Raw genomic sequence first — 11,347 nt, 5'->3', positions numbered from 1 at the left:
CGAACATTCTAATTTTGGGGAGATAATGTTATGATACGACATGAGCCAGATTATAGATTCTGGGCATCCTGTATAATACGAAGGACGAAGAGTCTAAACATTCCTGATCGGGGTTACCCCTCACCTACTGTATAGAAGGGTTCCGAACTATAAAGGAGCGTGAGGCTGAGACATCCCTGAAGAAGGATAACACTTTTTAGACATCGAGAATACGACAGATAGACTAGGCCTATCCACTAAGGCTGAACTATCTATAAACCGATCTACTCGTAGTTTAAGAGACAGCTCCAGGCTGTTTCATAATATAGCCATCAATAAGGTCGTATAGTGTAGTGGTATCACCTCGGATTCTGATTCCGGTAACCCGGGTTCGAACCCCGGTATGACCTATCTTTTTGTCTACTACCCTATCTTTGACTGTGTTAATCTGGGGTTCAGACTCTTAGTTCATGTCACCGCCCTGCTCTCGAATGATATATATGCACTTATTCGTATCTTTGTAGCTGTAGTAGGATACCATTCTATTTATTGGCAATTCTCAAGTAGTATTCCTTTGTCATTTTGCGCCACTTCTTCCCCCAAATTATAAAGAAGATCGCAAACCCGTTGATAATAAGCGATAACATAAACATTAACCAGGTTGTCGTGACAAGTCCATCTCTTTCTAACCAAGCCTGGATACCCCATGTGAAACCCATGCCTATCATGTTTCTAACGAACAACATCAACACCAATGCCTCAGAAGACAATTCAGGATAACATTCGATAGCGTACGTTAAACAGATCGGGCCTGTAGAGGTCATGGAGAACCCAAGAAAACCTTGGCCCACAATAACCGGTATGGCCCACGGAGCCTTGCTGTTTGCACCAAGACCATAAGCGAGCACACCTGCTGCGTTGATCAAAGTAGGAAACCACATGGCGTAGAGTCTGAACTCGGCCTCAAGAACTCCTTTGTTTCTTTTGGCCAAGAAAACCGCGAGCCAGTCCACAAATCGTCCTCCATAGACCATGCCAATCAAGCAGCCAGCCAATGGAGCCAAGTTGGTAAGACCTGTAGAAGAGGTGGAGAAGCCATAGTATGTCTCGAAAATCTCCGATTGTGTCGTGGCCATGAGCGAAAGCCACATCATCTGGGCGCCATAAACAATACCGCCCCATATCACTGCAGGAAGTGGAGCCAATTGAATTGGGCGACTGAACAAGTAAAACCACGATTCTTTCATGTTGAACTCAAGCTCAAATATTTGCATGCGTTTCCAGTAGGTTCTGGGAACACCTTCCAAGTCCTCCTCATCAGAAACATCCGAGGTAGGTGCAGATACTACATGGTGGATGCGGTTATCTTTTTCAGAAAGAACACCCGATTTGACGGCCAGAACCACTATTTCTTTGGACCAAATCTGCAGCAAAATGTCTTCCTCGGTGTTATTCTCATCTCGACTAAATGTCGTGTCTTCCATAAGAAATAGCTGGACAACAAACAACACGCAGAAAATGATCACTTGGAGCCTAAACGCCCATTGCCAGTCTGGTAAGTAGCCAGCAACCACGGGGCCAATATACGAGCCAAAATATAAAGCCATTACCAACCAGGCTAATTTGGTCGCCCTCTCGTGGGTGAAGAAAACATCAGTAGATGAGATTTCAACCAAAGAGTCCACTGGGGCTGCAGCGAACCCGCCCAAGACATTCACGGCAATCAAATATTGCCAGTTGGTGGCCTGCATTCCAACAATATTAGAGATCAACGAGATTATTGTACACACCAAGTACACAAATCTTCTTCCTAATTTCATAGCCGTAGGTTGAAGGAAAACACAACCAAGACCTAAGAAAAGAAAGCACATGGCAGCCGTGAGATTAAGATCATTGTATGTGCAATCGAACTCAACTGTCCATTGCGTCCAGTATGGACCGTTCCAGTTCACAGTGACCGCAAGAAACATACTCCAAACAAAAAGAAGACTGAACTGGGCATTCTTTTTTCTTTGCGACCAGCGAAGTGGGTCATTCACGTTTTCCAGAGGCTGTGGATGGAGAATAATATTTGGGTTGGATCCTCCTGCTTTTTTTACATGAAGGCTATCTTCCATATCGACCAAATGTACTGTGCCTGGAAGAAGCTCCTCCGGGTCGATTGAGACCTGACCCCCAGAAAGTACCTGTTCAAGTTTCCGGTCTAGCATTTCTTTTTGAAAATTCTGATCTTCTTTAAAATCTGTGAGAGAATCTAAGTATAGACTTGGGAAGAAAAACACTCTCAGATCAATTGCACTAATCAAGTTCTTGAAAGTGAATAGATTTTGATTCTTGTAGATGATATCGAGCTCTGCTTCACGAATTTGATAGACAAAAGATGGTGAGCACGAAGATCATAAGTATATATACTGGGGGATCTTTGAACGCGCCGTGCTGCGACTCCGCTTTTCGTATTTCTTATCGTGCATCAGCCGTTAGTCGGGTTTCTTGATGCGAAATCACCTCTTAAACAAGCAACATTCATATATGCAGCAGCAATGGTTGCGTTCAGGCATCTTTCCGTTAAAGCAAAAGAAAACCGAGCAAATGAAAAATGTCGCTTTGCCCCGCCCATGTTTCCTCACTTACCCTAAGATAACCCAATCCGGAAAGTGAAGGCGATTGAGTCGTGACACGGATTTAGCGCGTTGACATTTTTTCGCGATGTAGTGCGATAACACTTGGAAACCTGCATGCAATATTCCATCTTCATCAACATTATTTCCTGAGACTGCACAATAAAAAAGTATTGTTTTTTTGACTATTTGCTGGAGGGAAAAAATAAGTGCTTTACTTCAATTTATGAAGTCAAGCATCTAAGTGATAGAGAAATTCTTACATTTCATTTCTATTTGCAATTTTCTATTCCTTCCTATCGTATATTTCTTTCTTATTTAAGACAAGACATGCCTAAAGGGGAAGAACCAAATTTTCAAGCCTCTCTTTGCCTTTAATCATTCTCCCGCTTAGTGCTAATGCGCTATGAAAAATATTGATCAAAGTACATTATAAGATAGCGCTTCCAAAAATATGTTCGTGTTTGGGTGAAGCGGAGCCAATGGTTTCTCGATTCTTGTAGTTCTTTCGACCTAAGCGCTTATTATGTTCGAAGAGCTCGAATACGAGGCCTGCGCAAGAGAGATTGTTTTTTCAGAAAGATCGAAATATGCATAAGCTTTTCTCAAGAAAACATCGCCCAAAATTGTGTAGCCGCCGTAATATGCAAATCCTAACATACAAACTCCCTCTTCCTGAGAAACAATTGCCTCGGCATATGGGATAGATATCATGTTTGAACCGAAATTGAAATCAAGCGTTTTGTCCGCTGGCTGGTCACAGCTCACGAATCGGTATCCAAGGCCATTTTCTTCAACAACAGTGGTGTTGAAAAGAATGTCTAACTCACTCATGAGTTCCTGGTTGAGAAGCCCCAACGACGTGCCTGAGTCTATAAGGGCAGGTTCATTTACGGAAATTTCAACACCATCAAAAGTGATTGATTTGATTTCTAACGCCATCCTTCCCGTACTCTGGTCAATAGGATACAGAATCAACTCACCCGTATATTTTTCTGTATCGATTCCACCAAAAATCAAGGTCCCTGATTCTCCACTGGCACCCAAGAACAACGAGTATGATGCTTTGTTTGTGATCCCAGCCTCCTTTAAAGCCCAAGGAAGATTGTCATAAATACAAGGGGATGCTTCTTGATTTTTATCGGCAACTCCCAAGATTCCGGGGCCATCTGCAGTTGCCTGGGCGAATTGGAAATTCGAAAGAGCAGGGCTTTCAGGCCCAAAGGATAAACTATCTAGGTAGAACTCGCCTTCTGCAGTGATTCCACTCAAGTAGCTGACTGAAAACGGATATCCTGTCTTTATTGAGGAGTTGGATGCTGCAGGATCATAGCCACTGCTGGGAATCCAGAGATCTGCCGACCCAGTGTCAATAACGACCTGATTCTGCTTCCTGTTTGTTCCCAAAAACACATTGATTTGATAACTCAAATCCTGATAGTTGTATATTGTCTCAGCGAAGGCATCTCTCTTGCCCTTTACGAGTTTGTTTTTCGCCCAAAATTCTTTGGCAGAAATGTTGCCGACTTTCTTCAGCACTTTGAAGTCAAGTTGCAAAGGTGAAGAGCCTTTTTCCACTTCCAGCTGATGAATGTTATAACCCTGAACAAGAGTGAGTGCAAGGGATAATATGGCTAGAATTTGCATTCTTAGTGAAGTAAAGTTTGTTTGTTTTTCCTTTTTTTCAATGAAATCGGAAATCTCGATGATGTCAGTTACATTTTATATTCCCGCGGTATTGATTTTAGAATTCTGAAATAAACATACTTGCGGGCGGTTTTATCCAGAATTAGCAGTCGGTTTTGATTCTGTGTACCAGATTCTCTTTTAGACCCTCATTCGGAGTAGTCTGACACAATTTGTGGTTATGACCCCTGGTTCTCAAATAGCAGTATTGCGAAGTGAAGCAGAGACTTTTTTTTGATCCATGAAACATGCTACATTTTTCACCCCAGTATTTTACGAAGAGGTGTAAACTGCGTATCAGCTGAAAATATCATGAACAAAAAATCAGAAAGTTGTTGCACAGTAGATAGAATTAGGAAAATTTGGAACCTCTTAGTTGGAATCCGGAGCGTTTCACGTCGCAGATTGAGAGCCGAAATAGTACATATGCAAGTCTATAGTGCCGCGTATAGATGCGTTTTCCTATACCACCAGCACATAAGTTTATTGATTCAGTATGGTGTATCGAGTTGAACATAGTCGATAAGCAAAAATAGCCGAGAAGCAAACATAGTTGAAAGTAAACGCGATTGCTTGAAAAAAAGTTCGAACATAATTGGCTATATTGTACTCACGCTAATTACAATGTGAAGTCTTTAACTTTTTATTGGGATATATACCAAGCGCTTCCTTCTAAAATTGAAATTTTTAACTATCCGTGGGGTTTCTAATCGGGGACCAAAATATGGCACATCTAGAGTGGCATCCAAAAGTTTTTTGGTGGGTGTGCTGCGCTAAAAAAAAATGACTGTTTTGGTCAGACCTCAGGGTACCTTGTCCTAGCAGCAGTTTCCTTAAAACATTTGAGAATATTTTGGATTTACATGAGAGGTTAAATATCCAGGGGAAAAAGATTCACTGTCAGTGTTTGGCTGTGTTTGACAAAATCAGTCAGGGTAGCCGATGAGTTCTCGAAATAAATATAGATAAAAACGTAACATTGAAATTTTGGAGCTTCTGCAACAGTCTTACTTGATCCCACATTACAGAATCAGGAGGCCAAACTTTCAATATGGTAGATTCATTAATATAACTTCAGGAACCAAGATCTAGAGTATCAATTCGCTAAAATTAAAACAGCCAGCAGTGGTCCAACCTGAATTTTAAACTCAACGGAAAAATAATCCTCCTTTTTATACGTCAAAACCCAGTGTGGCTCTAGATCCTAAGATTCTATTCTGAGACAATTTTGATGAAGCCAGAAACATTATGTGTTATCTTCAGCTTTTGTGTCTCTGGTATCGAGACATTATTGGTGCCAGTTCTGCTCGATTTTTCGTTCTCAACATTGCTGTAAGTTAAGACAGCCAACTCGTCTCGAGAAGGTAAAGTTTGAAAGAAAGCGTGCTTAAATTTTTTGGCACATCTAAATGAAGAAAAAATCATGGATTTTACTGTTTGCATAGTGAGGAAGATAGCTACTAAGTATGCCAGTTTTACTGTGTGATATTTCTATCCCTTCCCCCGCTCATTTACAGTAAATAAGGCCATTGAGCAACTATTTTGCATGGACAGTTTTCATAGAGTATTTGTCTTTCTTTTTTATTTTGATGCAAACATTCTCTCTTGCTCCCACATCGAGCATTGGTTTTTCTTATTTCAATTGAGACATGCACAAACTTTTTCGACATTGCCAAAATTTTTCACTTGGAATATGCTACTCGACCTGTGAGGCCTAGTATTTCAATAAAGTATTCCACTTGCAATATCATTCTTCATATTCACTGATTTTCGATGCCCGATTTGACTCTAAAGTACTTGTGGACCTGTAGCTGGAGGAGTTGGGGAAATATTGATTCCAAGAGGACAAATGGGTATCTTACAGACTTTTACCTAGACCACAGCTCCTACGGATCTGAGACTAGAGAAGAACGAAAGAACAACCAAGTTTGAACAATGGGCCCAAATCACAATGTATATATAGCCGTTTATATTGGACGAAAACAATTATGTCTGTCAAAACAGTATCTAAGCCGTAGAAAAATCATGATTGCACTATCTTGAACCAGCTCTGAAAATTTCATTCTTTTTCATACTGAAGTACTCCCAAAGAAGTTGTGAATACTTCTGAAGAAAAAATGTAAATACACTTCTGAAGAGAAGGATATACCGGCGATGCCGATATTATAGAAATAATTGATAAGAGGTGTTTTTAGGAACAATTTTGAAAAGCAAGTCTAACTGTAGATCTGTCCCGAAAGTAGTATGTAAAGTTCAACAGTAAAGTGGGACAAGATTTGTAAATGCTGAAGGGAAAAGTTTTGCAAACTTGGATACTAAATTATCATCTACATCGATCAGCCTATTTCCTAAATGATAGACGTGGATTCAGCTCCAATTCTACAGGCCTCGATGAGAATCATTAGTGCAATGTGTTGATGCCTTGTCATTTGTCAGTCAAATACCCAGATCCACATGCGGCAATCATATATGTACAGCACCTACACTGTATTGTGTGCCGTTATGTTTTGATCGTGACATCTTGATTAATTGGTGCACTTCTGTCGTCCTCTAAGCGTTTCTAAAATCAGTGCATCGCCAGGGACATCATATCGTGAGTAGTCCGCGGTAAGTATAAGCAGAGGTTATCATACTATAAGCCACCATATATCAAAGTATAAACTCGAAGGCCATATACTGACAGTGTATACTTGGAGGAATATTCATAGTACAGCATAAGCCCAGGGGCCTTAATGCTCAGAAAATGAATGCTCAGAGAATAAATGCTCGGAAAACATCGAACATTCAGATGATATCACTATTCACATAACATCAAATGTCACAAGCTAGGAGCTCATTTTATACATAACACCGTCTGTTAAACCGCATGGACCCCGTAATACAGGAGACACCGCATATTCGAAAGACACCAAGTAAGGCACCATTGAATACACCAAGGAATGCACCTTATACCCACACGACAGCACACAACATCTCGGAAAACATTCAAAGGGCGCCTCTTGCCCGAGCACGCCAAAATAGAGAACCGCGCCTCAAAAAAAAACCTGTATCCAGAGAACACAAAACACTTCCAGATCAGTCAACCTCAAGAGCGTCCGTAAGGACAGCACACTCTGAACAATACCACCAACACATTCGCGGAACGCGTTGTCACGAGCGTTTCCAGAACACGCCCAAACACGCTCACTGCTTCCAGCTCGGCAAGGTGTACTTGGCAAACGACTTCTGGAGCTGGCGGCGCACGGTGATCTTCTGCGCGCCCACGAAGCTGTCGATACTCACCTTGATGGCGCGGTTCAAGTCGCTCTGGCTCACAAAGTCCGAGAGGCGCATCTTGGCAAAGGCCTCGGCAATGCGAATGATGCTCTCCAAGTGGCGCACGGTGATCGGGAATGAGCCCGTGGAAATGGACTCGCGCCGCAAGTCCGCGTACACGCGCGAGACCTTGTCCATGTCCATCTGCTGGAGCTTGGGCAGCGCCCGCGAGCGTGCGTAGGCAATGTACTTGGCCAAGAGCTCCTGCGGGATGGGCGATATCTCGCTTTCGCGCAGCTTGGAGCTCTCTGCGATGCGGTCGCGGAGCACGTGGGCCGGCCCGTCCACGGCGGCGTCGTCGGCCACGTCGTCGTGGGCCGGGTGCGAGCGCATGTGCGAGTCGACGACGAACGACGCGAGGCGCTCGTCCAGCTCCGCGTTGACCACGTCGCGCACCACGCACAAGATGTCGAAACGCGACAAGATGGGCTCGGTGAGGTTGACGTTCTGCGCGAGCGGGAGCGTGGAGTTGTACTTGCCGCCAATGGGGTTTGCCGCGGCGATGATGGCGCAGCGAGCGCGCAAGGAGGTGACGATACCGGCCTTGGAGATGGAGATCAGCTGCTGCTCCATGGCCTCGTGGATGGACGTGCGGTCCTGGTCGTTCATCTTGTCGAACTCGTCGATTAAACACGTGCCCTTGTCGGCCAAGACCAACGCGCCGCCCTCCAAGGTCCACTCGCGCGTGATGGGATCGCGGCGCACGGAGGCCGTGAGGCCCACGGCGGACGCGCCCTGGCCCGTGGCAAACACGGCCCTGCTGGCGGTCTTCTCCGCGTACTTCAAGATCTGCGACTTGGCCGTTCCCGGGTCGCCGAGCAACAACACGTTGATGTCGCCCCTGATGGAGTGCTTGCCGTTGATGTCCTTGGGCACGCCGCCAAAGAGCGAGCAGGCCACGGCCGTCTTGATGTCGCGGTGCCCGTAGATGGACGGGGCCATGGACGCCACGATCTTGTCGATGATGCCGCGCTCGCGCAGGAGGCGACGGAACTCCTTCTCGTCGTCCTCGAGCCACGCGGCGGGTGAGGCCAGGCCGCCGGCATTGGCGTCCTTGCGGCGGATGTGGTTGGCCTCGAGCACGGTGGCGAACACGGGGAAGCCGTTCTTGGCGTTGAGGTGGCCGTCGTAGTTGTTGCGGTACACGCCCAGCACCTCGACGTCCTCGCCCGGGCGCGCCAGGTCCACCAAGTCCGCGAGCAAGATGACCTCGCGGTGGCGCGGCAAGCGGCCGGCCGGCACGGAGCCCGGCGCTTCCTGCAACGTCACGCGCTGGTAGTTGCGGTAGAGCGTCTTCTCGGCGTTGAGGCGGAACGGGCCCTTGGCGTGGCAGTTGGTGCAGAAGCCCACGCGCACCTCGGTGCTGGCGTCCTGGACGAACGGGCCGAGCACCACGCCGCACTTGAGGCAGTCGAACTTGACGTACTTGAGCTGCGGGAACACGCCCGTGCGGCGCGTGACCACGCCCGCCACGGTGACGAGCTGGTTCAAGTGGCACTCGCGGAGCTCGCGCAACGCCAGCACCGTGGGGAAGTCCAGGATGCGCACGTGGATCTCCGGGTGGATCTGCGAGTAGTTCGGGTACGGCATCTCCGTGGCCTGCATGGCCACCACGTCGAAGATCTTGAGCACCTCGGCCGGCGCGGCCGCCAAGAAGAGCGCCAACACGGCCTTCAGCTCGGCCAAGTGGCGGTACGACACCTCCAACGACTCCAGGTTGAGCTCGCCCATGAGCTTGATGCGCGTGCCGTACACCAGCCGCCCGGCCTCCGTGTACTCCAAGAGGAACAGCCGCAACTCGCGCGCGATGGACCGCGCCACGGCCGGCTGCACGATCCACTCGCGCACGGACGGCGCCTTGACGTCCGCCAAGCTCTCCAAGGACAACTCCTCCTGGAACGGGTCCACGCCGAGCTCGTCCATGAACGCGTCCTCGTCGTCGGCCTGCCGCCGCCGCCGCCGCTGGATGGGCAACCCGAGCGAGTCGACGTCGCCCGCGGCGTCGTCGTCCAAGAACGCGTGCTCACGCGCGCGCCCGGCCTGGCTGCCGCGCACGAGCTCGTCGCGCCGGTCCAACTGCGCCTCGAGCCGCCGCCGCGTGGCCGCGTCCATGGGCTGGTACTCGCCGTCGTCGATGTGCGCGGCGCCCAAGTCGTAGTGGTCCTGCTGCTCGTTGCGCCGGTAGTCGTGCGCCACGAGGTCCATCAAGTCGTCGCCGTCCTCGCTGTCGGACGCGTGCAAGTCCGCCACGTCGTTGTGGATCTCGTCCTCCTCGTCGGCGAAGGGCACGGCGGGCGACAGCGGCGGGAGCTGGGGGCTGGATGCGAGCGACGGCGGCGAGCTGCTGCCGGCGCCCGGCGCCTCGGCCTGCCGTTTGCGGGGGCTGGACATGCCTGTTGTTGGGGGAATGTTCCGGGGTGGTCGTGTTCCGGGGTGGTCGTGTTCCGGGTTGGTCGTGTTCCGGGGTGGTCGTGTTCCGGGGTGGTCGTGTTCCGGGTTGTAGTGTTCCGGGTTGTAGTGTTCCGGGGTCGCAGTATTCCGGGCCGGGGTTGCAGGGTATTTGCCGCGACTTGCCGGTGTGATCCAGAACTTGCCGGGTTTTACCGCGCTTGTGGGTACCTGGGTGCTGGGTTGGGCGCGCCGAGGGTGGTAGGTGGTCCACAGGGAAATGCTGGCCGAAAGTTGCGGCTGGCTATGGAAGACTGCGGCTGGCTGTGTGTTTTGGTGAGCCTATGGAATATTCGGCTGCGTGGAGAAAGTCGACACACGCGGGCTTTGCTGCTTGTGCTGGGTGGTGCCAGGAAGAAAAGGAGGACGGGGCCCGAAAAAGTTGGTTTGGGCGACGCGCGCTGCCACGCTGCCCGATCGGGCAAATGCGCTGGGGGCCAAGCCGCGTCCCAGGGCCACCAGTGGGAGCGAACGAGAGATGAAAAGGGACAGGGAAGAGATGGGGGAGAGAAATGCCAGCGGGGAAAAAAATGGATTTGACGAGTTGACAAGATTGCTGGGCTACTGGGATTGGTGGAAGGACGGGATTCCTGGAATGGGCGGAGATATTGGAATTGATGGAGATGGATATGGAAGGGCATGGCGACGGCCGCGAAATTGGCGACGGCATTGGCGACGGAAAGGGCAGCGAAATTGAGAGCAGAAAAGAAATGGTGGAGTGGTTTAATGACTGTATTATCATGTTGGTGTCTTGTAATGTTGGTGTATTATAATGGTGGTGTATTATAATGGTGGTGTATTGTAATGTTGGTGTATTATAATGGTGGTGTATTATAATGTTGGTGTATTATCATGTTGGTGTATTATAATGGTGGTGTATTATAATGGTGGTGTATTATAATGGTGGTGTATTATAATGTTGGTGTATTATCATGTTGGTGTATTATAATGTTGGTGTATTATAATGGTGGTGTATTATAATGGTGGTGTATTATAATGTTGTTGTATTATGATGGTGGTGTATTATAATGGTGGTGTACTCTAATCCAATGATGATGCATTGAAATGTTGATGTGCTCTGATGGTGGATGTACTATACTGACTACTGTACCATAACGAAGGTGATGTATTGTAATGACATTACTTTACTATGATGATGAAGATGCACTAAAAATGACGGTGGATTTGTTGCATCCCTCATTGCATCAATGTGCCTGGCCTCCTCCTCTTCCATCTTCAATGCTATGAATAAAACCTTTTCGTGTATTTACCTTCACCTGGTCTTCGGCATCTGTCGCTCA

General features: G+C 47.9%; 4 protein-coding genes and 1 non-coding gene across 5 annotated transcripts; 1 reads left to right on the top strand and 4 right to left on the bottom strand.

Annotated features, from left to right (window-relative positions):
- Positions 1-318: 318 nt before the first annotated feature.
- On the top strand, positions 319-389 carry METBIDRAFT_t218. The gene has a single exon. It is a non-coding gene; the product is annotated as a tRNA-Gln (tRNA).
- Positions 390-457: 68 nt separating this feature from the next.
- On the bottom strand, positions 458-2,631 carry METBIDRAFT_73426 (MFS general substrate transporter). Its single transcript, XM_018858413.1, has one exon. The coding sequence runs from the start codon at positions 2,187-2,189 to the stop codon at positions 522-524; it is 1,668 nt and encodes a 555-aa protein (XP_018709965.1). The 5' UTR covers positions 2,190-2,631; the 3' UTR covers positions 458-521.
- Positions 2,632-2,947: 316 nt separating this feature from the next.
- METBIDRAFT_33127 (pepsin-like aspartic protease) lies at positions 2,948-4,309 on the bottom strand. Its single transcript, XM_018856234.1, has one exon. The coding sequence runs from the start codon at positions 4,242-4,244 to the stop codon at positions 3,111-3,113; it is 1,134 nt and encodes a 377-aa protein (XP_018709964.1). The 5' UTR covers positions 4,245-4,309; the 3' UTR covers positions 2,948-3,110.
- Positions 4,310-7,466: 3,157 nt separating this feature from the next.
- On the bottom strand, positions 7,467-9,989 carry MCM2 (MCM DNA helicase complex subunit; the record flags this gene model as incomplete). The annotated part of the gene is made up of 1 exon (XM_018854318.1): positions 7,467-9,989. The coding sequence occupies one exon, from the start codon at positions 9,987-9,989 to the stop codon at positions 7,467-7,469; it is 2,523 nt and encodes an 840-aa protein (XP_018709963.1).
- Positions 9,990-10,139: 150 nt separating this feature from the next.
- Positions 10,140-11,083, bottom strand: METBIDRAFT_213999 (uncharacterized protein). Its single transcript, XM_018855068.1, has one exon. The coding sequence runs from the start codon at positions 10,786-10,788 to the stop codon at positions 10,291-10,293; it is 498 nt and encodes a 165-aa protein (XP_018709962.1). The 5' UTR covers positions 10,789-11,083; the 3' UTR covers positions 10,140-10,290.
- Between the last annotated feature and the right edge of the window lie 264 nt (positions 11,084-11,347).

Source organism: Metschnikowia bicuspidata (genome assembly GCF_001664035.1).
Source record: "Metschnikowia bicuspidata var. bicuspidata NRRL YB-4993 chromosome Unknown METBIscaffold_6, whole genome shotgun sequence".
Lineage (NCBI taxonomy): Eukaryota > Fungi > Ascomycota > Pichiomycetes > Serinales > Metschnikowiaceae > Metschnikowia > Metschnikowia bicuspidata.
The sequence above is the reverse complement of the archived record's forward strand: the minus strand, read 5'-3'. Positions and strand labels throughout refer to the sequence as shown.